The sequence below is a fragment of the Ambystoma mexicanum genome, chromosome 7p (genome assembly GCF_040938575.1).
Source record: "Ambystoma mexicanum isolate Mex_15411 chromosome 7p, UKY_AmexF1_1, whole genome shotgun sequence".
Taxonomy (NCBI): Eukaryota; Metazoa; Chordata; class Amphibia; order Caudata; family Ambystomatidae; genus Ambystoma; species Ambystoma mexicanum.
In genome coordinates, this window is record NC_090939.1 from 945,651,823 (window position 1) to 945,675,611 (window position 23,789).

The window sequence follows — 23,789 nt, forward strand, 5'->3', positions numbered from 1 at the left end:
ACCATGTGCACCAAGGCTTTCTCCATCAGGGGACATCGGCAAGGCCCAAACAGTGGAACAGCGGATGAGTGTGAGTGACGAGACACTCTTCATGGAGCGATCATGATGCCTGGCCCCAGGAGATGTAGAGGATGCACACCACCACCAGGACGATCTTCTGAAGGCAGGGATCATCCATGAGTCCAAGTGCCCCTACGATTCTCTTATCATGCGGAAGATGTGCATAGACTATCCTGCACTATTAGAGAGCAATACAACACTCCCCCCGAGTGGACGATACATTGGACTGCCTGACAGGGAGTATGTGGTTTTTGGTCCTGGACTTGCGGAGTATGTACTACCAGATCCCAATGCATATGGCGGATGTTGAGAAAACGGCATTGATCTGCTTGCTTCGAATGTACAAATACATCAGGATACAACAAGGGATTTCCAGTGCACCAGCAAATTTCCAACACCTCGTGTAAAAGACTGTCAGTCACACGAACCTCCTGAATGTAATGGTTTACATAAATGATTTCATTTTGTTCGGGAGAACCCTGGAGGAACACAACAGGAGGCTCATTAAGGTGCTGGATCGCCTAAGGGAGCAAGGGCTAAAGGTCAGTGTGAACAAGTGGCAGTTTTGCTGGCCAAACATCAAATACATCGGAAACATCTCTGCAGACAGCATCCATGTAGATCCCGCAAAGACGGAAGCCCTCCTCACCTGGTCATGACCTCAGAACCTGAAGGAGTTAGTTTCCTTGAATTCTGTAACTACTACCAAAGATTTGTTGTGGGATATGCCAACATCGCTGCAACCACTTGTGAACCTCATCAAAGGATACCCGCCAAACCAGAGGAGCCGTAGGATTACCATCAACTCTGCGGACCATTTACATCATCCACATGAGCCCTTTGATGAAAGGTGGACCGACTAATGCCTGGAAGCATTGAGGGAGCTGAAGCGGACCCTCACTACTTGAGCTACTCGAATTCTTGCACCAGTTCTGGCATACACGGATCCTCAGTTGCCTTGCATCTTGCACATCTACCAGGAAAACAATGATGAGATGAGACTGGTCACTTTTGCCAGCCGAGGCCTCCATGCGTAGGAGAGGAACTACCCAGTGAAGTTGGCGTTTCTGGAATTGAAGTGGTCTGTCAGAGAAAAGGAGTGGAAGACGCTTGTGCAAAAGGGAGTCCTAAATAAGGTCATTAAAGTTGGAATTTGGCTATTACATTGCTTGGATCTGTCGAGCACTAGTGTATGCATTCCCCAAGAAGCATGGACATCTTGGCAGTGACAGAACGTTCAATTTGGTCCACTCAAGGTTTTTTGGCATAGACTAGCAGCAGATGTAGAGTATTATTGTCCATACTGTGCCAGGTGTGTCACCAAGACCACAACTCATCCTGCTGCTTATTTTCATCACCTGCAGGGTTCACATGGACCTCAGCTGCATCGACTTTCTAATGTTGGAAATGGACAGGAGTAGTGTGCAGAACTTCCTGCTGGTGACAGACTTCTTTGCTCGGTACTCGCAGGTGTGCCTCCATAATGATCAGTGCGCCATCACCGTGACCCGGGTGCTGTGGGATCAATCCTTTGTGCACTATGGTTGGTCGGCAAGGATTCGCTCCAACCAGGGACCAAATTATGAGTTGATACTTGTGAAGCAGATGCTAGAGCTGGTTTCTATTAAGAAGACCAGTATGTCTCCATACACTCTCGGCGATGCTGGGCACCCTGATACCAGACCAGAGTCAGCATGTGGCTACTCTGACCCATGCTTATAATTGTACCAATAATTAAGCCACCAGGTTTACACCATACTACTTGACATTTGGAAGGGATGCAGGACTGCCTGTAACTTGTGTTTTGGAGTATTTGTATATGGAGCAGGTAACGATAACTATGTCAGCTATGGGAAGCAGCTCAAACGACAACTAGAGCAAGGCCATCAGCTTCTCCATGTTGCTGTGGAGAAGACAACAGAGGGAAACAAACGCTGCTATGACACCAAGTTTCATGCTCTTCCGCCTGGTGATTGTGTGTTGATCCACAGCCTGGGAAAGAGTGGAGAGAACAAGCTGAGTGACAAGTGGAAGTCAAACATTCATCATTGAGCATCAATTAGGATAGCTCCCTGTCTTGTGGGTAGGAGGACAGCCAAGAAACATCAAGACTTTGCACCAGAACCACCTGCTCCCAGTCCAGGATGAGTGAGTTGAAACCGTCAGAGAGGATGTGAACCCGAATCTGAGAGTGTTCGTTCGAGACTAATCCTGATCCCATTGCTCCTGCTACATTGGATGTGGCAGGGAACCCTTACCCATTCCTCCACTGGAATATAGGCACCCTGACTCGGTACAGGGTTTTATCGCCGGGTCTGGCAGAAACCCTAGATGAGGCCCCGGCTGATCTCTGTCCTGCCACCAGGGAGAGCAGGACTGTCATGAAACTAGCTTAGGATTCACCCGGGGTCCAGTGGGAGGTTCCCATTGGCAAATACTCCGTTTTCCATTCTTCCTTCTTTAGTGCAGGGGTCTACGAGTTCAGGGGTACTGTGGCAGGTGGACTGTAGATCTCAATCATGATTACTGTGTTGGGGCCCTAGGTTTGGAACAGACGTTGCTAAGCTCTGTTACTTTTTTATAGTGTCCTTATTGTTTGATGCAAGGTCATAGGATGTGTTTTTGAGGTGAAGCCCACACCTCCTTTGCTGTATTGTCAGGGGTTCTCCTTGATACTTCGCTGTTCGTTTGTTTTTACAGAAATAGATTTTCCACACCGTTTATCATTTGGTGATAAGTGTAAAGAGAGAGTTTTTATTAATCAATTTGTTTGTTGCGTGGGCTCATGGTCCCAGTTATGGTCAGAATGTACAAGTACAGAGCTGGAAGATCCTCTTTTTTTATAGGGGACTGTGTGGGAGAGGACCAAAGATACAACAGTATATACATAGGATTCCACAATGCAGCTACCCTCCTTCAGAAACACCAGGTGTGAAAGTCCACAATTAACACCGATCAACAGCTGCCATTTTTCAATTTAGACAGACAAAATGCTCTACAGTTAACATATTTTAATCTTCATATATTTAATGTGTACAGAAACTTAAAAAATCTTAATGCATGATATGACATTTCCAGCGGACATCGTTTGTTAAAGCAAAAGCACGACAAATGTCAATTCAATGTAGACATTTTAGCCAATGTGTGAGATTAGTAAGGGACTGGACGGATATATTTAATGGAAAGAAAACCCTCAATGTTGTTTCTCCTTAAATTGGTAGACACATTTGTGTTTCTAGGTCTCAAAACTGAACAACGAGATCGACTTAAACAATTTATAGTAGTCTGTTGAGCCCGTCTTCAGGACGCTGTGTAAAGGCACAGGATAGTCACAAATCAGCACAATGCGTGATGGTCATTCAATTGCCAAATTCTAAAATTTAAAAATAGAAGATATATATTTGTGATAATCTAAAAAATTAACATATGAACTCTATTCTCGGTGTGGTGGACAACTTCACTAACCTTGAATTTCTTTTCAGGCTTGTGAGGAAACGGTTTATTTCATTTCAATGGCCGCAACTGGTCATTAAATGGCATGCCATGCCACCTGAAAAAGAGTATGATGAGTATAATGAATTTTCTGTACTTCTATTTTCAATCACTCACTTTCACTTTTTAATACACAGATCTTTGTTTACTTAAGACCATAACACGTAAAACACGTGTTTACAAAACTGAATATAAAGTCAGACCCTGTTTTTAATGCAGCCACTATTATATGGCATTGCAGGTCATATTATATGGTGACAGGCCCATCTGGTGATCGTTTAGACAATTAGCACGTTATGGTCAGCCGACACGTGTTGACCTGTGGGTCTTTATCAAGGCTGATTTAAGTTAACACACAAGTGATCACAGTCGGTTGTGGGGGTGGCAATTGTGACAGTGCATGTGTGCCAGTGCCAGGTGCATAGAGTGGTGAGATAACATGGTTATTTAATTGTGTAGATTGAGATAATAGTATGCATTAACATATCACATTGTGTTACATATGCCGTTATACATGTAATTCAATAGTTGGAAGTTTAGGGAGGAAGAGGGAGAGAAAGAAAAGTTGCAAGGTTGAGTTGTGGGTCACAGTTGGTACAGTACTAATTGTAATGGATGGTGTGGTATCTTCTTACCTAGTTGTCATTGAAGGTTGCCCCCTGTGGGTTCCTGGGATGATTGTGCATAGTCAGTCTTGAATAAAATAGCTGGGCTCCTTATTGGCCCTTTAAGTATCAATGTCAGACACGTGGTGGGAAGGTCCCAGGAATAAGGCTGTGCCCGTGCTGGGAAGTGAATAGGGTTAGGGTGTTCCACTTGGCTCAGCTAATCCTACCAAAATGAATTGAGATAGGGCTGTGGGCTGGGAGAGCTCAGGATGTGAGGCAACCAGGGTTGCAGGGGCATGCGTGCACCCTGTCGCTGGGGAGTGGCCCTGGGGGGCTTGGTTGTGGTGCAGTGTACGACCTATATGGTACATGTAGGCCCAACCTAGTGCTTTGGCAGAGAGCCGTGGTGATTGAGGGAGCCATGCGAGTGGGCTACAATGGGTAGCTGGTCCCGTGTGCCATTAGAGACCATGCCGTGATTATATTGCACTATTTAGAAATGGTGAGTATTAAGTGAAATTGTTAGTGAAGGCCAGGGAATCTGAAGTGCGCTCCTAATTCCGACTGTGCAGAATGCCAAGGTCTTGGTGTGTATGCTGAGTAGCAAGATGAGCGAGTGCTGAGTAGTGCTATTGGATTGTGCCCGTATGATCCGTGTATGGCGGTGGGGTGGATGTCATAGCAGCCAGGGATTGGTCCAAGGCGTGGCATAGTAAGACTACCACCCTGCCTGAGGGAGGACCCGAGTAGGCCACGGTTGAGTAAACCGTGGAGGAGTAGTCCGGGGAACTAAGGGTCTTGCCAGACGAGTCCACCTAACTAACACGAGGCAGGAGGTACACTGGCTCCCGGTGAAACATTGTCATTCATAAGGCCTTAACGCTGAGTCACAAATGTCTTAATCTTCAGGCTCCCTCCTATCTCATCGAGCATACCAAGGTCTATCAACCCTGTCGCTCACTCAGGTCCTCCGACCAGGCGAGCCTCCAACAACCAAAATTCAAACTAAAAGGCTTTGATGGCACCACATTCAATGTTCAGGCATCCCTGGCATGGGAGGCCCTTCCTACCGATATGAGAAAGATTGTATCTTTGATGGACTTTAAGAAAAGGATACAGGCCTACCTCTTTAACCTTGCACCTTAATTGAACCCTGTCCACTTTTCTTTCTTCGGATTCTTTTGTAAGTCTTTTTATGTGTGCAAAAATTAAAATAAATAAATGTGTCATACAGCTCTGTGCGAGAACTTTGACATAATTCTAATCACACACACACCAACTCTGTGAGGACTTCATTATCACACACCATCTCTATGGGGCCATTAACTTAATTATCAGACACCACCTCTGTGTGGAACCGAACAACCATATCATGACACACAATCTTTTTGGGGGACTTAAACACAATACATCATCCGTATGGGGGTTTTAATATCCTGATACTCGCACACCGTCTTTGTGCAGACTTCAAAAGCACTATTTCCATAACACATCTCTGTTTATTCTTCATCATCATCATCATTTCCTCCTCCTCCTCCTCCATGGGTACTTAGCATCTTTATGAACACACACCAACCCTATGGGTACTTGGCATCTTTATGAACACATCAACCATATGGGTGCTTAGCATCGTTATGAACACATACCATCCCTGTGGGTGCTTAAAAATAGTATTAACACAATATTTGTGGGGGCTTTACATTTGCAATAATAATGCACCCTCCCCATTAACTTCACTATTATCACACACAGTCCCAAAGGGGACAGTAGCATCTTTATAAAGCCAATCCTCAAGAAGACATCTTTCCAATTTATTTATTTTATTTATTTTACAATCATTGTAATCGCGCACCTCTGCTGTGAGGACTTCATTCTTATCACACACCATCCCTATAGGGACATTAACTTAATCATCACACACCACCTCTGTGTGGAACTGAACATCCATATCATTACACACAATCTCTTTTGGGACTTTAACAGAATACGTCATCTGCATGGGGACTTTAATACCCTGATAATCACACACCATCTCATGTGGACTTCAACTTCAGTATTACCATGCAACATCTCTGGATTCTTTATCATCATTCTCACGCACCATCTCCATCTGGGATTTAACATCATTATTAACATACACTATTACAGTGAGGGACTTTTACATCACCATTTCCACACACCATCTCTGTGAGGACTTATCTTTATGAACACACACACTGACCCTATGAGTACTTCAAACATATTAACGCACAATCTTTGTACAGACTTTCTATTTCCAATAATCATATACCCACCCCATAGGGTAATTCAATTCACCAATATCACACAGTCCCAAAATGGACAGTACCATCTTTATAAAGCCAATCCTCAAGAGATGTGCTTAAAATCATTATACTCACACACCAGGACACAAAATCTCTATTGGGACTTCAGCACACTACGTCATCTGTATGGGACTCGGATATCCTGATAATCACAAGGCATCTATGTGGGTACATCAACATTGATATTGCCATACATCGCTGGATTCTTTATCATCATCACATACCATCTACATCATCATTATTATTACAGACTTTGCCTGCAAGGGACATTTACATCACCATTATCACACACCATCTCTATGAGGATTTAGCATCTTTAGAAACACACACCAACCATATGGTACTTCAAAAATAGTATTAACACAATCTTTATGATGAATTTCCATTTACAATAACCATGCACCCTCCCCACAGGGAAATTATCTTCAATATTATTACAGACAGTCCCAAGGTGGACTGTGACATCTTTATAAAACCAACCATCAAGAGGGAATGTGTTTCAGTGGGCAAGATGGTGATTGTTAAACAAAAATACCTAAATACAAATCCATGCTCTTTGTGATCCTGGGTCGGTTGTGTCAACTTTCTGTTCACCAGTTCTCTCTGCAGACACATTTTGGAGTGTTAATACTAGGGCTTAATGACAGAATGAAAAGCCTTTAAGTGGCTATCTTAAGTGAAATATAATACATCACTGTCCATCTCTTGTGAATCCCAGGGGGCAGGTACTCATGTATAGAAGTAGAATTGCATAATGTACAAAGAGTAAGAGAGTGAAACACATGTTTAGGCATTTGCATATCAATGGATTCAATTCCAAATATGAATAATGAAATAAATCCCCACAATGATGGTACAGTACACAATATTAAAAATAGGCATTTTTGCAAATTTGAAGCTGCATCATTAATTATGAATTTTTTCTGAATATATTTCTGCTATTAGCTTGTTTCTAAAACATTGAGAAAAGATAGTTCCCACACATAGTCCCCACAAGGTAGGTTCAAGTTGTGAAATGTTTTAATAAATTGCCTAAACTACCTAAGTGAATCTTGGTGCTATTGAAGCCACATGTTACAACACGTAATGCAGATTTGTAATATACTATACTTCCTTCATACAATTCACTTGGCCAATTCTTTGATTGCTAATGGGTTGCACTATTGCAATGCCATCTACCTTGGTCATCTGAATCAGCCCAAATATTGCAGAATGTGGCAGCTGACATTCTTTTCAATTAGAATCTGTTAAAGGATACTCTGCCAGATCTTGGCATTCTGCACTACCTGCATGTGATAGAAATGATTACATTTAAATCTCTCTCTTTGTATGGTGCACAGAGCCCTGAATAAATATGGGAATGATTTGCCTTGGGTCCCTCGGGCAGCCATTCAGAGAAGGCCAATTGTCCCCTGCAGCAAATGAAATAGATTGGTCAGGGTGTGGCTAGTCGGAGATAGACCGCTCATTTGTGGTTTATACTTAATGCTTTGATTTTAGTCCCCATAAAAGCCTGTACTAGCCCTACGACTTTGAATAGAGTTCAAAGGGTGCACATCAGGATGCTGTACAAAAGACGGTCTTCTGTCTAGAAACCTAAACAAGCCTGATCCCTACCACTACAAACAAAAGACTAAATCTGAATACAGACTTCAAGGGCCTTTTGCCTAAATGGCTGATTTCTAATCTGCACTGCACTATGTTAGGATTCGATAAGGGCTTTTTGCCCTAAGCAGGATTCCAATATTATAACCAGCAATTTTCTCTGAGCCTTTTGCCCGAACTACAGTTTCAGCCCAAATGTTTAAACGGTCTCCTTAGGGCCTCCTGCCTGTGGTTCAAGGGAATGAGTGTCTTGCCTTTAAGCCTCCAAAAATGCTATTCAGTTTGAGTTCCCTGCAAAGCAAAGACCTCTCAAATGTGCTTGGCTAGCCAGGCCTCTTTCGGCTTGGTTCGGAACCCACTTTGGTTCCTACACCCCCTCTTGGATTTGGTCTGATAGTAGCCCACTCTGGGACTGATGGATTCTCTCTCCCTGCCCTGGGGTCTTGGGATTCACACCTCTTTGTAGGGTATCTGCTCTCTCAGCCCCCCTTTGGCTGTTTGGACTCAGCCCCTTTTGGATCTTTAGCATCTTGCCCCAGCTTGTGGTATATGGGTTCTCGCCCTGTCTCAGACTATCTTATGCCTTAGCCCCTTTTGGGCTCTTCGCCTTCTCATTTCCGGCATGGGGTATATAGATTCTTGCCCTGTCTGTGGTGCTTCATCCCCTCTTGGACTCTTTGCCTCATCACTGCAGCCTGGGGTATATCTGGGCTTCTCCGCACTCCTCCTAGTTCCCTGAATGCACCATGTACCTGACTTGTTACATTGGCATTCCTCTGGGAAGACGGCACCTTGTTTTAAGCTTCTCCTCGGTCTTCCGCATCTGTGCAAGGGCCTCGCTGCTTCCTGGCGATTTGTGGCGGTACTCCGGTGTCGGTTACAGCAGGTGCCAGTTAATCACATTCTGTGGTGTTGCATCTCTTCTCAGTTCATCGGGCCCAAGCTCCTCCAGCTTCCGGCCTGGTTGCAGGTAGCAGAGTTCTGTGTGCTTTGTCGCTCCATGTCCTCTGTGTGGGACTTCTTCCTGACTCTGCCTCGAAGGGGCACAGCCCCTCCTCTGCATCTTGGCTCTGCAGGCTTGCATCGCCTCCTTCTCCTCTCTCCCAGTGTCAGACTCATGGGCTTTTTATGTTCCTCTTTGTAAGGAGACTGAATACTTCATTGGTCCTGTGCGTCGTACAATGCTGGCAACAGTACAGGGTCAGAAACCATACCAGGTACCTTTCTATGCACATTCACACAGTTATCTGGTGCAATACCCATGTAGCCAATAAAGACTTGGCTTGCTGTGACAAGGGAAAGTAAGGCATATCCCTGTCAAGGGGTAGCCTGGCCTCTGGGGGGTTGGGGGGCAGCCCCAGTGTGATTTCCCCCTTTCCCTGTCGTGGTGTTAGGCTTAGCTGGCTCACCTCCCTAGTCCCAAAGTGAGTGGCTCCATCATGGGGAGAGAGTGGATGAATTCCCTGGATTCATTACAGGGGGCATATAGTTCTTTCAGTTCAGGGCACTAGTTTCTGGAATTCTATTCCATTAACACTGCTGCAAGTTGAAGATCTTTTACATTTTAGGCCGAGGTTTAAGATGTATCTGTTTTGCTGTTAGTTTCCCTTTTCTGTAACATTCTCTGCCGCGGTCTCTGCCTCACTAAACTGCTTAACCAAGCTTTTTAAAGGTGAGCTTTTGGGCTTTATAAATAGTGTTGCCATACCACACCAACCAGGGAAAGTTCTGGACAGTGGCCAGGCACGGTCAGAGGGGTTGAGGAGAACATGTGGAGACGCTGGTGGGGATGGGGGGGGGGGGTTGGTCTCTACAGAAAATGAGGCAAATACCAGAGTGTGCCGGAAATGGAGAGACTTGCTCAGGTTTTGTGATTTGGAAAAATGGTGGTGGCGAGTTTGCCAGCAGAATGTTGCTTGCATTGAGCGGTAGCAGCAACAGCCTGGAGGCAAACTGACATAGGTCTCATAATTGCGAACTCTAATCAAATTTTATTTTTTAAAGATTTTAATACACATTATACATTTTGGTCCTAAACTCTATCTTATGTTGCTGAATTTCGGAAGTGTTTTAACCATATTGCTTGTTATGGTATATGTTGCCAATGGGATATTTCTGTGGCACATTAGCCAAATGTACTTGATCATTGTAATCAAAGTACTCTGCTATTATCATACATTAGCCTGACAGCAGGAAAATTGAAATAAAAGGCTTCTTTTCTCTATAGGTCCCCTATGCCACCACCTGCATCGTTAGCCTCTACATCGCGCTCTACCTTGCCGTCAGCAGTATCCAGTCCCTCAGCCCGTCGCTCTCACCATGCTCTGCAGAAGGTGGCCAAGATGAGAAGAATATATGGCCACATGGATGAAAAAGAGGTACATAGAAAAGGGGGCCAATTTCATTCAATTTGATTTCAATCCAGTTTAGCCTGCCTTATCAAAATAATGAAATCTGAATCATTGCTACGTTGCTCAGTATCTTCATCGGAGAGTAAAGACAACAGAGACCCCCATACTGTACCTTTTAGAAATGAGTTGTAACAGATGGCCTCCATACAACAATCATGCAGCCAATTAGTGTGTCTAATCATTATTTTGGGTTTTTTCCGCCAATTGAGGGGGGGTGATCTGAAGCCATGGCTTCTTTCTGTAGAAGCAGCAAATTAAAAAGCCTATAAACAGCAGTGGATAGGGAATGGGCCAATATTGACATGTGATTTGGAAGTAGAAGGTTTTTACTTCCTATTTCTTAAAGTTGGGAGTAAAATTGATTTTTTAGGGTGTAAAAATGTAAGTCCAATTCCCAATGGAAGTATTTTTTATAAACGTGTAAAAATATGTTTTAACTGGAAAATGGAAATGTAGTTGTAATAATGATTTCTTTGCACCTAGTTAATCACCATCAGGCAGTTATAATAGTTTGTTCCTGTGGTATTACGTGCACTACTGGTCCAAACATACCCATGGAGCTGTGTGAGTGAAATCAGGGGCACAAGGTGCTGTGCGTCTTTTTCCTATTTTTTGTTGGCAGTCTTTGTACTCCTTATTTTTGTTTTTGGGGAGTATTTGCCTATTTCTAGAGAGTAAAAGTGGCTCATACACTCCTTATCTTTAGGGCTGGTGATGGGTTTTCTTGTTCATAGGATTCTCTTCTTCTATAGTGTTCAGCTTTCTAAGCCCTGAAGTCAATGATCCAGGTGATTCTAGCTCAAGTCTTAATGGCTTGTTCCAGTCATTTGTTGGCTCCAGTTTTGGGGTGATTTGTTTTAATATCCAACTTTTACCATGAGGCCCCTTGGTCTGTGTTCCGGTTCTTCTGTAAACCTTTGGCATGTTTAGTAATTTTACTGAATGAGAAAGTCCTGATAATTTCCTTTGCGCTCCAGTGCTGCCCGAGGAACCCTGCACAGGCTTAACCTCTGAAATTCATCAATGTATGGAGCCTACTATTCCTGCCTGGCCTTCAAAGCCACAGGTTCCTAACCAGTTTGTGGGTCCAGCTTCCTTTTTGGGCGTTAGGGAGAATTCTCATAAAGGTGCAAATTCCCTCTACCCAAAAGCCCTCCAGCTCTTTTGCTAAACGTTGGGGATTTGAACTTTTTAATTGTTTGTTTTCTGTGTTTATTTTTCTTTGGTTATGGAATTTTAGACACCTCCATAGGCATCATCTTTTCATGTGTGTCACACAGCACCCTCAGTGCAGGGACACAGGGAAGCCTTTTAGGCTGTCCCAAGGTTTAAATACCTTCTCGGGGATAAACTACTGTTTCCCAGAAAAAGTAAAGTGAAATTGACTTTACTAGTCTTTTCAAAATTCCTAGACCCAGCACACCCTATCTTACAATAGAGTGCTAGAGGGGTTTCCTAGTATCCCCTATGTCTAGAAACTCATGTAGCAGTCAAATGCTACCCTTTCCCCTCGAAATGGCTGGTGGCAGTAGTTTTACAACGAACTACCATGGTTTTTCCAGACCGCGAACACCGGTATTGTTAAATCGCGTGAGCCATGTTTTTGCGTCTGAGACCCCTTTATTTAAACAGGTCCTGGTCTTCTTTTTTTACCATTTCTTTTTGGAAAGGTCCTTCTAGAGTTTGTCTCTGCGCGCCAAACTAGGTTTGGTCCCTTTGTTCCTACGCCTTTGGCAGGTTTCAGGACTGAAGACTGCCTCTGGCAGCCGAGTGTCTGGGGTGAGCAAGAAATTAGAGAGGTGCCCGAAACTCCCTGTGCTTAGTCTCCTAAGAGACCCAAATGCACTGTGGCATGATTGGCTGGCTGACTGTCCGGCAAGGACAGCCACCCTGCTGGGCGAGTGGCAGCTAGGCTGGAATGAATGGGTGGACAGTGGATAAATGGCGAGTCTCTTGGCTTGGAAGGCAGAGTCGACCACTGGAACAAAAGAACCCAAGACGAGCTGGAAGAGGACAGCTGCTGCAACTCCTGGACCGTTCGTTTGCCGGGTGAAGCCCTGCTGCAGATCCAAATCGCCTAGTTCATCTCGACAGAGAAGCCCTTCAAGGACGACTTCTTCCTTTTGAGTTGGTGGGACCAATAAACTCTTAAGCCACCTGGATACCATTCTCTGAGCTGGTTGTATTTTCCTCAGAGGTCTTTAGGAAACCGAATAACCAGGGAGAGGGACATCAGCTTGTGTGCTTGTCTACAGCTACTGGAATTGAAGATTTGCCTTTGCCAGCTTTGGGACCAGTCCCAGTGCAGTGCACGAGTCCCATGACATCCTCCCTCTTGTCCCCACGACTGAGGCTCAGGAACAGCGAGATCTGCAGGAACTTCCAGGAACAGACCTTCAGCTGCATCTTTTTCTTCATAAGGGTCTGTGAAAACCCAACCGAGAGAACTTACCTCTCACTGCGAAAGTGCTTGAAACTTTGGAAACTTGCAGGCCTAGTCAGCGTGTGACCCAACATATGAATCTTTCTTTTATGAACTACTTCTGAGAACTTTGGCAAAGACTTTTCCGTTTAACTACCAGAACTGACTATCCTATACAAGACATTAGCCCATTGACTTTGGCCTAACCTGTTGCATTGAATTGACTCCTTTGGTGATCTCAAGCTATTTGCACTGTTTAAGATTAACTAATCTTCTTTTTATTAACCTATGCCTTTTTGCTCCTCCTTCAAAGTAGTTTAAATGCCTCAGAAATTGATAGTGTGAAGTACCGAAGTATATTTACTATTATTTATATTATATACTGCATTCATATCTATAAATGTAAAATGCTATAAACAACCACAAACGCTTGTTTTTTGGTTGGGGTGACGAAATCCCAGTTCCAACTGTCAAAAAATATGTGCGCTCATATGGCCCGCTGCCACGTGCCTTACCATTTTTTTGGTTCTGAAGTTCAAAGATACTATGAATATAATTAAAAGCACTCCTGCTTTTTTTACCCTCTATATTCGCCATGTGTTTATCAGCACAACTTAAGTAAATAAAGGATTTGACTGTATATACTTTTGTATCTTCGTCCGCATGAGCTGGGTAATCATAAAAAATATCTGTACAAAGCCAAATATATGCATTATGGTCGAGCCCAACTTCTACACCCCGAAAAGCTGCTATTTTCGGTGATGCATGTAAAGAGTATTTCTTTTTTACAGCGCAGACCGTGTGAGTTTGCAAGTTCCCCATGCAATGAAGACATTGTTGTGCCTGCATGTATTGGGGGCTATAAACCACACATCTGCAGTGTGTATAAGCATAATCCAAGGTAAGTGTGAATTTCCAGATATTCATGTGGCACTGCAGGCAGCTAATGCCTTGATTTTGGCAGCTCTGAGCAGTGAAGCAAAAGTCATGCTGAGATTTGAGTCCAGGACTTTTACATATAATGTCACTAACTTAGTCACTATACCACAACTAACTCATTAATACCACAATGTTGACTTGGGTATTCCCGAAGGTCTGTTAAACATCTTGATGATATTCCATACCGATACCTCTTTGCAACTAAGGTTGAATGCCAAGGGTTCTTTAAGGAATTGCTACCTTTATGGGGCTAAAACAAGGCTGTGTTCTCGCTCCATGTCTGTGCTGTGTGTGTGTATACATGTGTGTGTGTGTGTGTAGTGTGTTTATATATATATATATATATATATATATATATATATATATATATATATATATATATATATATATATATATGATTTAATACGATTTGATTCCATGTCTTTGTTCCCTTTTTCAGAGTGTCTTTTTTGTGAGATTTCGTTTTAATGTATTTGACAACTACACTTCTGTCACCCCCAGAAGAAGCTGTGAAATTGATCCTCGACGCTATAGGATCTGTAATCATCCTTTCAAGTTTAAAAGACATGATTCTAGAAAATGAAGGTCTTTGGGCGATTCGACAAACATATTTTGAACTTTTTTGTATGTACTTTATACCACAGAGATTTTCGGCAAGGTTAATGAATGGAAGGCAACTGCCCCTTACTTTGGCCTTAATTGTTTTTTTTCTTAAAGAGAGATATACTCCATCCTATGCAATACCCTCCCTGACGGGGACCTCACCGGTAGAGACTCCACTTGGGGACAAGGACTCCTGTTCCGATGAGGAACTTCCTCATCAACTCGCCTATAGCCCATCGCTAATAAAATGTGCTAAAAGAAAACACGAAGAACAAGCTATTTTGTTTTTGTCATGTAGAACCTTTCAGAACACCTGAAAATAAATACTTATGTGGTACTGAGATGAAGAAAACCACTGCAGCAATACAGAGTACCAGCGGAACAAAGGAGGACATTGATGCTCTGCCGGGAGATCTCAAGACTGCATCATAAATCTGAGAGGAGACCACCTGGGAGAGAGAGAAGCCTGGGAGTTCCAAATCAGTGGTGGGAACAAAGCTGAAGAAAACAGTGACAAACTACTGATGTTGGGAGGAAGCTGGCATGTGAATCGCTGCACTCAAAAATACTTGAAGCAGGAGAAGTCAAAGGACTGGTATATTGTCCTAGGAGTATCCGAGTAAGAAGTGGTGGCCTTGGAGTCCCTAAACGACACCTAGACCACTTACCTGAAGGCACTGCAGAGCGTACCGAATAAAGAAACGAAGAGCAGAGCAGCCAACCTGACAATCGCTGCCCAAACTGCAAGCCAGGACCCCTCCTCTGATCGAATTCACTGTACAGAGCTACAGTGGGTCGGATAGCCAGGAAGGTCGGACCCTGCTTGGGTTTTAAGGAGCGCACCTTTTATTCGTTGTTGTGCTCTCCTTCTGGTTTCTTCCCTGAGTAGTACAGGACCCTCCAGTCTTCCTACTTCATGTCAGTCCGACAGTCACTTCAGGAACCGTGAGCCTGCAGGAACTACCAGGAACGTCCTCCTCAGCTACAACTTCCTCTCAGTTTCAAGGTACTGTGCAAATCCGGTTGCTCGTTTCGTTCAACCGCGGGGAAAGTGTTTTGAAATCTTTCTCCGATCCGAGGGCTTGTCCTTCTCTTCTCTTTGAATGAACTTTTCTATCAACCACCTCGTCCGGAAACCGTGCCACGAACCTCAACGCGAACTACCCTGAACTGTGTGATCTTGAACAAAAGACTTTTGACCCATTGACTTTGGCTTTAAGCCTTTTCTACCTGATTTTATCACTGTAGTTCCTCTTGTTCAATTGCCCAGAGTACTTACCTGTTGGTTTGATTTAATTTCTAATAACTTTGTCTTTCCCTCCCTTTTAAATTGCTGGAGTGCCATTTTGCTCCCACTTCATTTCTGTGAGCTTAACTTGTCTGGAATTTAAGAGAAGTGGTGTGGTGTATTAAAAAAGTGATTTTTTAACTGCTTATAATAGTGTAATATTATACAACTGAAGAGTGAAATAAATGTAGATCCTTTTACTTAAAAACCTTGAGTCAGTGTTTGCCTGAATCATAGTAATTACTGTCCTTTGTGTAACTATCTAATACTGCTCACTTACTCTTGAGATAAGTCTGGCTGCTCCGCTACTGCTACCACTTTAACTGTGTAGTACAGGCTTGTACCAAAGGTGAATTTGTACTGTCACTTGTAGTCTTAATTGTGTGTGGTGTTCCCAAAGGGTACTGAATATAATTCTGCCCAACACCACCCACAGTAAATGCTGGAATAATTAAATGTAGATTTTTTTAAATTGTTTGGAAGGTAAACTGTGAAAGGCTTTAGTTTTAACCAATCACAATAACTATATAAATAAATAATAATGTTGCCTTCTCTGTTACTTATCAGCATTCATTCAAGCCGAATTGTTACTTCCTTTTCTAAATCTGATAGCTTACTTTTCTCTTATATACAACCTAGGCCGTACATGCAAACATCTCCAATCACTTGGACTTCCTCGCAGCCACGGAAACGTGGCTACATCACGGTGCTGGTCCCGCACTCTCAATCGCCATCCCTGAAAACTACTCGATCATCTGAGCAGATAGAAAATCTGGGATTTGGGGTGGTGTGGCCATCATCGCCAAATCCAACCTGAACATTAGAGAAGTTACTAACCTAGGTTTACCTTCCGCTGAACGTCTTTCCATCAAACTCCCGCTATCTAACTCCTGAACCATACTACTTCACCTCATTTACAGACCTCCTCCTCCCCCGGGGTCATCACCTCCTTTGAGGAGGACATTTCCCACCTACTGACATCCAACACTAAACCAGGTTCTAATGGGCGACTTTAACCTTGGCCTTCATGATTCTAATGACGAAACGCCTCCCTGCTTAATGACACTATCATTCAATTGGGTCTTACACAACGTATCAATAAACCTACACATGCCAAAAGTTAGAATTCTGGATTGGCTGGCCGACGTCAATTGTAACATCTCCCTGATTGACATCACTCCATGCGCCTGGACAGACCACCATCTTATCACCTTCTCCATACCTAAAGACATCATAAAAAGTGCACCAACAGTTACTGCCTCACAAACCCTGGCTAGGAACAAACATAACATTACCATAGAGAACCTAAGACCCTTACTACTTCCAATCACCAATACTTCTCACACGATAACCAACTGAAATCCTGCATCCCTAATTGAACTCTATAACAACACATTGGAACAAGCCCTTAACCAAATAGCACCACTTAAATTAAGAAAGACCAAACCCATTGACCACGTGAACAAATGGTTCTCTGCAGAATTAAAAGCACTTCGCAACATTAAAAGAACAGCGGAAACCAGCTGGAGAAAGGCCCCTTCTCTCACCACTAAAGAAAGATTCTTCTCTGCAGCAGTCACTTACAAAGCTGCCCTTACAAATGCCAAAAAAGAGATTTTCAACACAAGAATACACCATGCCAAATCGGGCAAGAAAGAGCTATTCTCCTCCGATGACTGTATCAAGGACAAAGCTTGGTGTAATAACATCCAACAGGCTCTCTCTAACAAAATAGCTCTCTTACAAGCTAAGATAGAATCCAAAAAAGCTAACCTCGCCTCTAAAGATCTCTCTAGCAACAAACTGAGTTCATCCCAACCCAACTGCCCCGCCTTCCACTTCTCCCCTGTCACAGAGGATGAAGTAGTTAACATAATTGCCAGTCTAATACCTTCCCACTGTCAGGTGACCTGTGCCCTGCCACAGTTATCAAGGATGGGGCTAAAGACCTAGCTCCCTTCATCACAACCCTAATCAACTCATCCATCATTCAAGAACTCATCCGTGCCCAACAACCTTAAAGAGACATGGGTCCCACCTCTCCTCAAAAAAACCTAACCTAGACCCCAATATTCCAACCAACTTTATGCCCATCACAACTGTCCCCTTTCTCCTGAAAATACTAGATAGATTGGCATATCTCCAAATACAACGCCATTTGGAAGACAATAACCTCTTAGGTCTGCGACAATCTGGCTTTAGACTCAGGCACGGGACAGAAACGGCCCTCCTGGACCTAAAAATCCAAATGGATGAAACCAGAGACAAGGGGAACCTGGCCATCTTGCTCTTTTTGGATCTGTCTGCAGCCTTCGACCTAGTCGACAACCAAATTCTTACTAAACTACTAAACACCTCTCCTCGGCGGCCTCATTCTCCCAGAATGCCACCAACTGAATTTGTTCCTTCCTGTCAGACAGAACGACCAGGGTCTTCACCCCCTCCGCAGTGGCTGACCCTGCACCTATCCAATGTGTTTTCCCCCAAAGATCTTGCATCTCCCCCACGCTCTACAACATCTTCACCAAGCTCCTCTTCGACCGTCTTGACGACCTGGGTGTCACGTATACAAATTATGCTGACCACCTCCAGACCGACTTGGTCTCCATATCTACACCAACTTAACATCCCTAAGTTTAACCTAAAAACAGCTGGGGGAGCCAAGCTTCCCTGTGTTAGCAGCAAAATGTTGGAATGCACTTCCCATGACAATCAATCAGAGCTGATGCCTCGTTCTGCTCGTTCAGAGCCAAGGTGAAGGAGTTGCTCTCTACTCAGCAATAGCCCATTACTTGCCCCCTGTTAAGTCTCTGTTATCCATAGCTGGGGACCGGTCTGTAACCCGGTCCTGTTGTAATTTTTGTGCCTCTACTGATATGGACCTGCCTGTAACCTGGTCCCTTATACTATTTATTGTATTGTATCTTTCTATATTGTGCAACCTTCTGTAACGTATGCAGTTCCTCAAGTCTAATGCGCCCAATTACCCCAGGGTTTGGCTGCACTATACAAATAAACTAAACTTGCTGAGCCTGGAGTGGTTGGGCTATTCTCACCTGGTTGCATTGCTGCCCTCATGACCCAGGCCGCCGTGCACCATGCGGTCAGTGCTTTTGCTGTCTCCACTCTGCTCGGTCTGGCCCCCACACGCTGCACCACAGTTCAGGGACTCTTGCCTACATGGGCCAGGGCAACATTTCACCGGGCCCAAATCGCCATGCGGCTCGGACTTCGCTCCCTCCCAGACTGGCGCTGGAGCTGGCCGTTGCCTCAAGGCCAAGCTCACATTTCGTGGTCACCTTACATGTGACATGGGGCTTTTGATCGTGCAGTGCTGCAGCTGGTATATACAGCGTGGTCTTTATCTTTCAAGATGCCGTAGGGGGCTGTTGGAGGCTGCAGCCCTCCCCCCACCAGGGGGCGGTGAGTTTCTTCTTCCTTTTTCTTCTTCTTATTCCTTTCTCCGTTGCTGGTCTCCTTATGTATTCTCTCCCCTTCAACTGTCACTTTCCAACTGTCTTTTTCTTTTCAATCCCTTATCGAATCTTGCACAGGTAAGCGCATTACTATTGGCATTGGAGACCTGCCTATTGTCAGTGTTCCACGCTTCCCCCATGGTGGGGAACGTGGTATAGTCGGGTAGGTCCGTACAGACATATTTATATGTATTAAATAAACTTTTATACACCTTGTGTCTTGGTGTTTTCTTTTATCTATTGATAGATAACCACCTACCTAAAATGACCCTATTTGGGCCGGGGGTTACAGAGTTGGGCGCGGGGTAGATGTTCTTCAAAAGTACAGCAGATAGAATGGGATTGGATTTGAGCAGTTACAAAACAGCTGAGAATGACGGCTATCGCTGGCATGAGCCTGCTTTTCATGAGGTCCAGCAAGAGAAGAGGGCACAAGAAGGGAGAAAAGGAATCCGTGGCAGGAGGAAAGCACAAAGATGCGCGTGCCTACTCAGCGCAAACAGAGCGATATGGCTCCGTACAAAATAATGTAAATGAAGGAAATCATTTCAACTGTAAACACTTTTTACATACATCTTTAACAGCGATCAAGGGTGCCCGACATTGCCACATATGCCAGCTACCTACTGAACCCTATTTCTCTATATAAGGAAATCATGTTGTCTTGTTAAAGTGAACTAATTAAAAGCCTGTTTATAAACAATAACTGCATCCCTTGTGTTTGTCCCACCTGCTACGTTGTAACAGCCATATAAACGGCACAGCCCACATGTGAATAATAGCAGTGAGGACAGCAGCAGTAACATAACGTAAATATAAGAACACAGAAGCTTACGTTATTTTAAGACCAAGGGCCAAAAAGTAGGCCTTGATAGCCCATGGACTCATACCACTTCGGACGGTGTGGTCAGGTCGGTCAATGTTACTGCAGCATCGCTGGGCAGAGGGCATAGGGTCAGTTGTAGCATCAGATTGCGTTGAAGCTCGTGGGCCAGCGCAGTGCACACCTGTACATTTGTGATGCCAGGACCAAAGCCAGCCAAGGCACGTGCAATCAGTGTTTCACTTTCAACACAACCCACCCGCGAACCATGCAGACTAAACCACACCCTGTCCTCACGGATCTACAAACGAAACGTAATAACGAGGTCGAAAAGACTGAACTCCCCCTACCTTAAGCTATACGCTTACCCCACCCCTATCTATTTTTTTGTATATAAATGTGCAGAAATATTGCAAATATTAGACTAAAAAAACTAATTTCAACCACCCCCCCCCCCCCATACCAGGGCCTGCGTTCTCGTTCCTCCAGGCATTGGCGCTCATTAGGAGTTTGGCAGTATAAAAGTGGAGGTGACAGAATTACTGCAACTTTTTCCATAGCACGGAATAAGGAGTTGGGGCCAATTCCGCTGTTTAAGTAAAAATACAGCCAAAAATGGGATGTAATTCTGCCAAAAACACAGTGCAGTTACCTCCACTGCAGACAGGTGCCAGAAATGAAGCCACAGGTGCACCCTATCCACTCAAGAAGGCTACATAAGGCACATGCCTTCCACAAATGCACTTTCCAACACCATGCTGCCTCTAAGCCATTGCAAACCGGGACATGCAGCTGCTCATGCTGCACATTCACCTACAGAGGCAGGAAGATCCAGCACAGCAAGTGGAGGAGGAGGAGATGCCATGCCATGTAAGGCGAGTGCTGTGAGAAACCTGAAGGTGTCTCACTTAGTAGTCCCCGGGGATCTGTCATCCAGGTGGCTAGGACACAGCGGTTTATAGTCATAATGTCGAAACCAATAATGTCGAAAGTCATTTTTTCGAGAAAAAAAGTCGAAAAAAAAGTTGCATTTTTTTTTAATGCATTTTTTTTCGAAATGGGGGGTTCCCCCAATCCCCTTTTTTTGATTTTGTTTTACCCATTTTTTTATCCCGAACCCCAAAATAAATATATAATTTTAAAAAAAAGGAATTCAACATTTTTTTTTTTCGACATTATTTTTTCGAAAAAATGACTGACCACCGGACACAGCCATTGCTATTGCATCCAGTTCCTGGGGTGGACCAGTGCGGGCAGATTCCCCTGGATAGGGTGTCCTCAGGGAGTGGAAGTGGGACCCTGAAGGTTGCGATGCGGAATTCCCTTAATTGTGACACCTTTTCCCCCATCCTACCTACAGAATACATAGAAACTCTACCCCCTTTCTAACATGAACACTTTCTCACAGAGTGAACGACAGACTAATACCTGAGCCGTTTACCTGGCATGTCCCAATGCAAGGATCAGGCAAAGTCGGGCAATTACCGAAAACTACACACACCCGATTACCCTTTCCATTACCCATGGGGATAAAAGGCGAGCACAAAAGCACACTCTGAGCAAGGCCAACGTAGGAGGAGGCAGCCATTACAGGACAGCAGTTCAAACGGAGTAGAAAGGTGGAGAGACCTGAATGGATGTCAAGGAGGGAGTTGCCCTTGCCCTTTTCAACCCAGACCCGCAAAGCCTCAAATGAAAGGAACATAAGACCAGGAATTGCAGCTGGAAGGTGGTGCGACGGATGTCAGCGGTACATAGCACCCTCCTGCACTGATAGCCAGGCTGGGGAGACAAGGTTGCCATTGTGGTACCGTCCTTGACTTCAGCGGTAAAGGAACTGCCAATGAGTTCAGCACAGCCGGTAAATCGGAAGAACCTAATAGTCGACCAGACTGTGTTGGGCTCAAGGTTGCAATGGCAACTTTAAGAAGATCAATAGACAGGAGGTGTTTTGCGAACAAACTTGGTACCAAAGATAGAGTGGTCCTGCACCACATGGGTGCTCAGTCGCAGATCTCTGGCTGGTACCCTTCCCCTGCACAAAAACACTGTTGAAAATTGCAAGTAAAGAAACTACAAGTACCAAGAGGCCATAGGGAAGGCCAGTATAAGGTGTTAATGGTCATACAAGGCACGAGCCAAAGTCCTAGACATATTACAGAAGTTTTGTTATTATTGAACTGGCCTTTGCGCCCGGCTGAGGAGAACGCTGTTCGAACTGCAATGATATGAAGCCCGCGCTTGCTGTAGGCCAACAGAGTGACCTAGCGAGACGAGATAGCCCTTCGGAAGTATCTGTTTAAATCGGCAAGCGCTCTGGAAGGTCTGAGCCCAGATGAAGGGGACATCACTTACCAAAGGGGTTGTTTAAAAATACATTAAGACTTTATGAATATTAGAAGTGTGCAAAACCTGACTGGGGGCTTTTAGAGAGAGCCTGACTGGGGCTGAGACCCGGACTTGGGTAAAGAGAAGAACCTAAGGGGTCTAGAAGGATTTTTGTTGAAACTGAACTGTTATGCTGGCAAGTATGAACCCGACTGAGGGATGTCCACAGTGAGTGGTTGTTCTGAACCCGACTGAGGGAGGCTGACTGCTGAGAGAATTATTGGAGCCCGGCGTACCATGCCCTCTAAAGCAAGAGACTTTGCATGAGAAGAGACTTGGGCACAGTAGGCCCCGATACTGAGAAAAGGGACTGTAAACTCGTGCCGGAGAAGCCCAGGAGTGTGCTGTGCTCGAGAGTCCTGCCTTGAAGGTAGACCCCAGCCATAATATCCTGACTTGGAAGTGTTCACAACATTATTTCTATTCTTATGAACATGATCCCACACTATTTTGTAACATAACGGTAAGGATTGGTGTTAGGGAGAATTCTCATTTATGGCTAACTTCCCTCACCTAGTGAGTCCCTCAGCAGCTTTGCTGGATTTATGGGGTTTATTTTTTCCACCTGGTAAGAGTGAGAGCCTTTTTCCCACTCTTACATGTGTTTTGCCATGTGTATTTCTACTGTTTGTGTGATCTTGGGCTCTGGAGCTATACCACTCCATGAGCCCCACTTTTTGTGTTGGTTACACAGCACCTTCAGTGCAGTGACACAGGGTTGTCTTTGAGACTAACCACGGACTCCATTTTCCTGGGGCCGACTGCTGTCCCCCGGAAACATGTAAAGGTGCCATTACATTTATATAGTCACTTTAAACTACAGACCCAGTACACCCAATCTTACATGGAGTATTGGAAAGGGTTAGTTCCTATCCCTTTTTGTCTGTGCCTCTGAGCTTTATTTAGGTCCCTTAACACTAAGACTTGGCTGGTGGCAGTGGTATCTACCCTATCTTTTCTACCGTGATTATACTATATAAACGTGGTACTGTTTTAGGCTATTATATTAGCCTCGATCTTAAACCTGCTTTACCAAATACTTTTTATTTTGGCTCTGGTTGAGTTTTATTGCCATTTCTTTTTGTTAAAGTCCTTCTTGTGTTTTACTTTGCGCGGCAAACCATGTTTGCCTCCTTTGTTCGCCGACCTTTGGCGGGCTTGGTATCCAAGTACTCCTGGCAATCTCGAATCAGGAACTGTTCTAACCTTGTGATCCTCGACAACAGGACCCTGTCCCATTTGACACTGGCACAGGCCTATTGAATTTTTCTACGTTTTAGAAAGTGTCTTCTGATTCTATCTGCCTTGACAAAAGTATTGCCTATGATTTTTATCCCCTATTCTCTTGTG

The 23,789-nt window shown here is 44.3% G+C and overlaps 1 protein-coding gene across 2 annotated transcripts in view; it reads left to right on the plus strand.

Moving 5' to 3' along the window:
• The window catches only part of C7PHXorf58 (chromosome 7p CXorf58 homolog), a 439,812-nt gene that overhangs the window by 383,749 nt on the left and 32,274 nt on the right, over window positions 1–23,789 (plus strand). For both annotated transcript variants that reach the window (XM_069637280.1, XM_069637281.1), the window contains exon 8: window positions 10,317–10,467. In XM_069637280.1, the coding sequence (XP_069493381.1) occupies window positions 10,317–10,467 (151 nt within the window). The remainder of the gene's footprint in view (window positions 1–10,316; window positions 10,468–23,789) is intronic.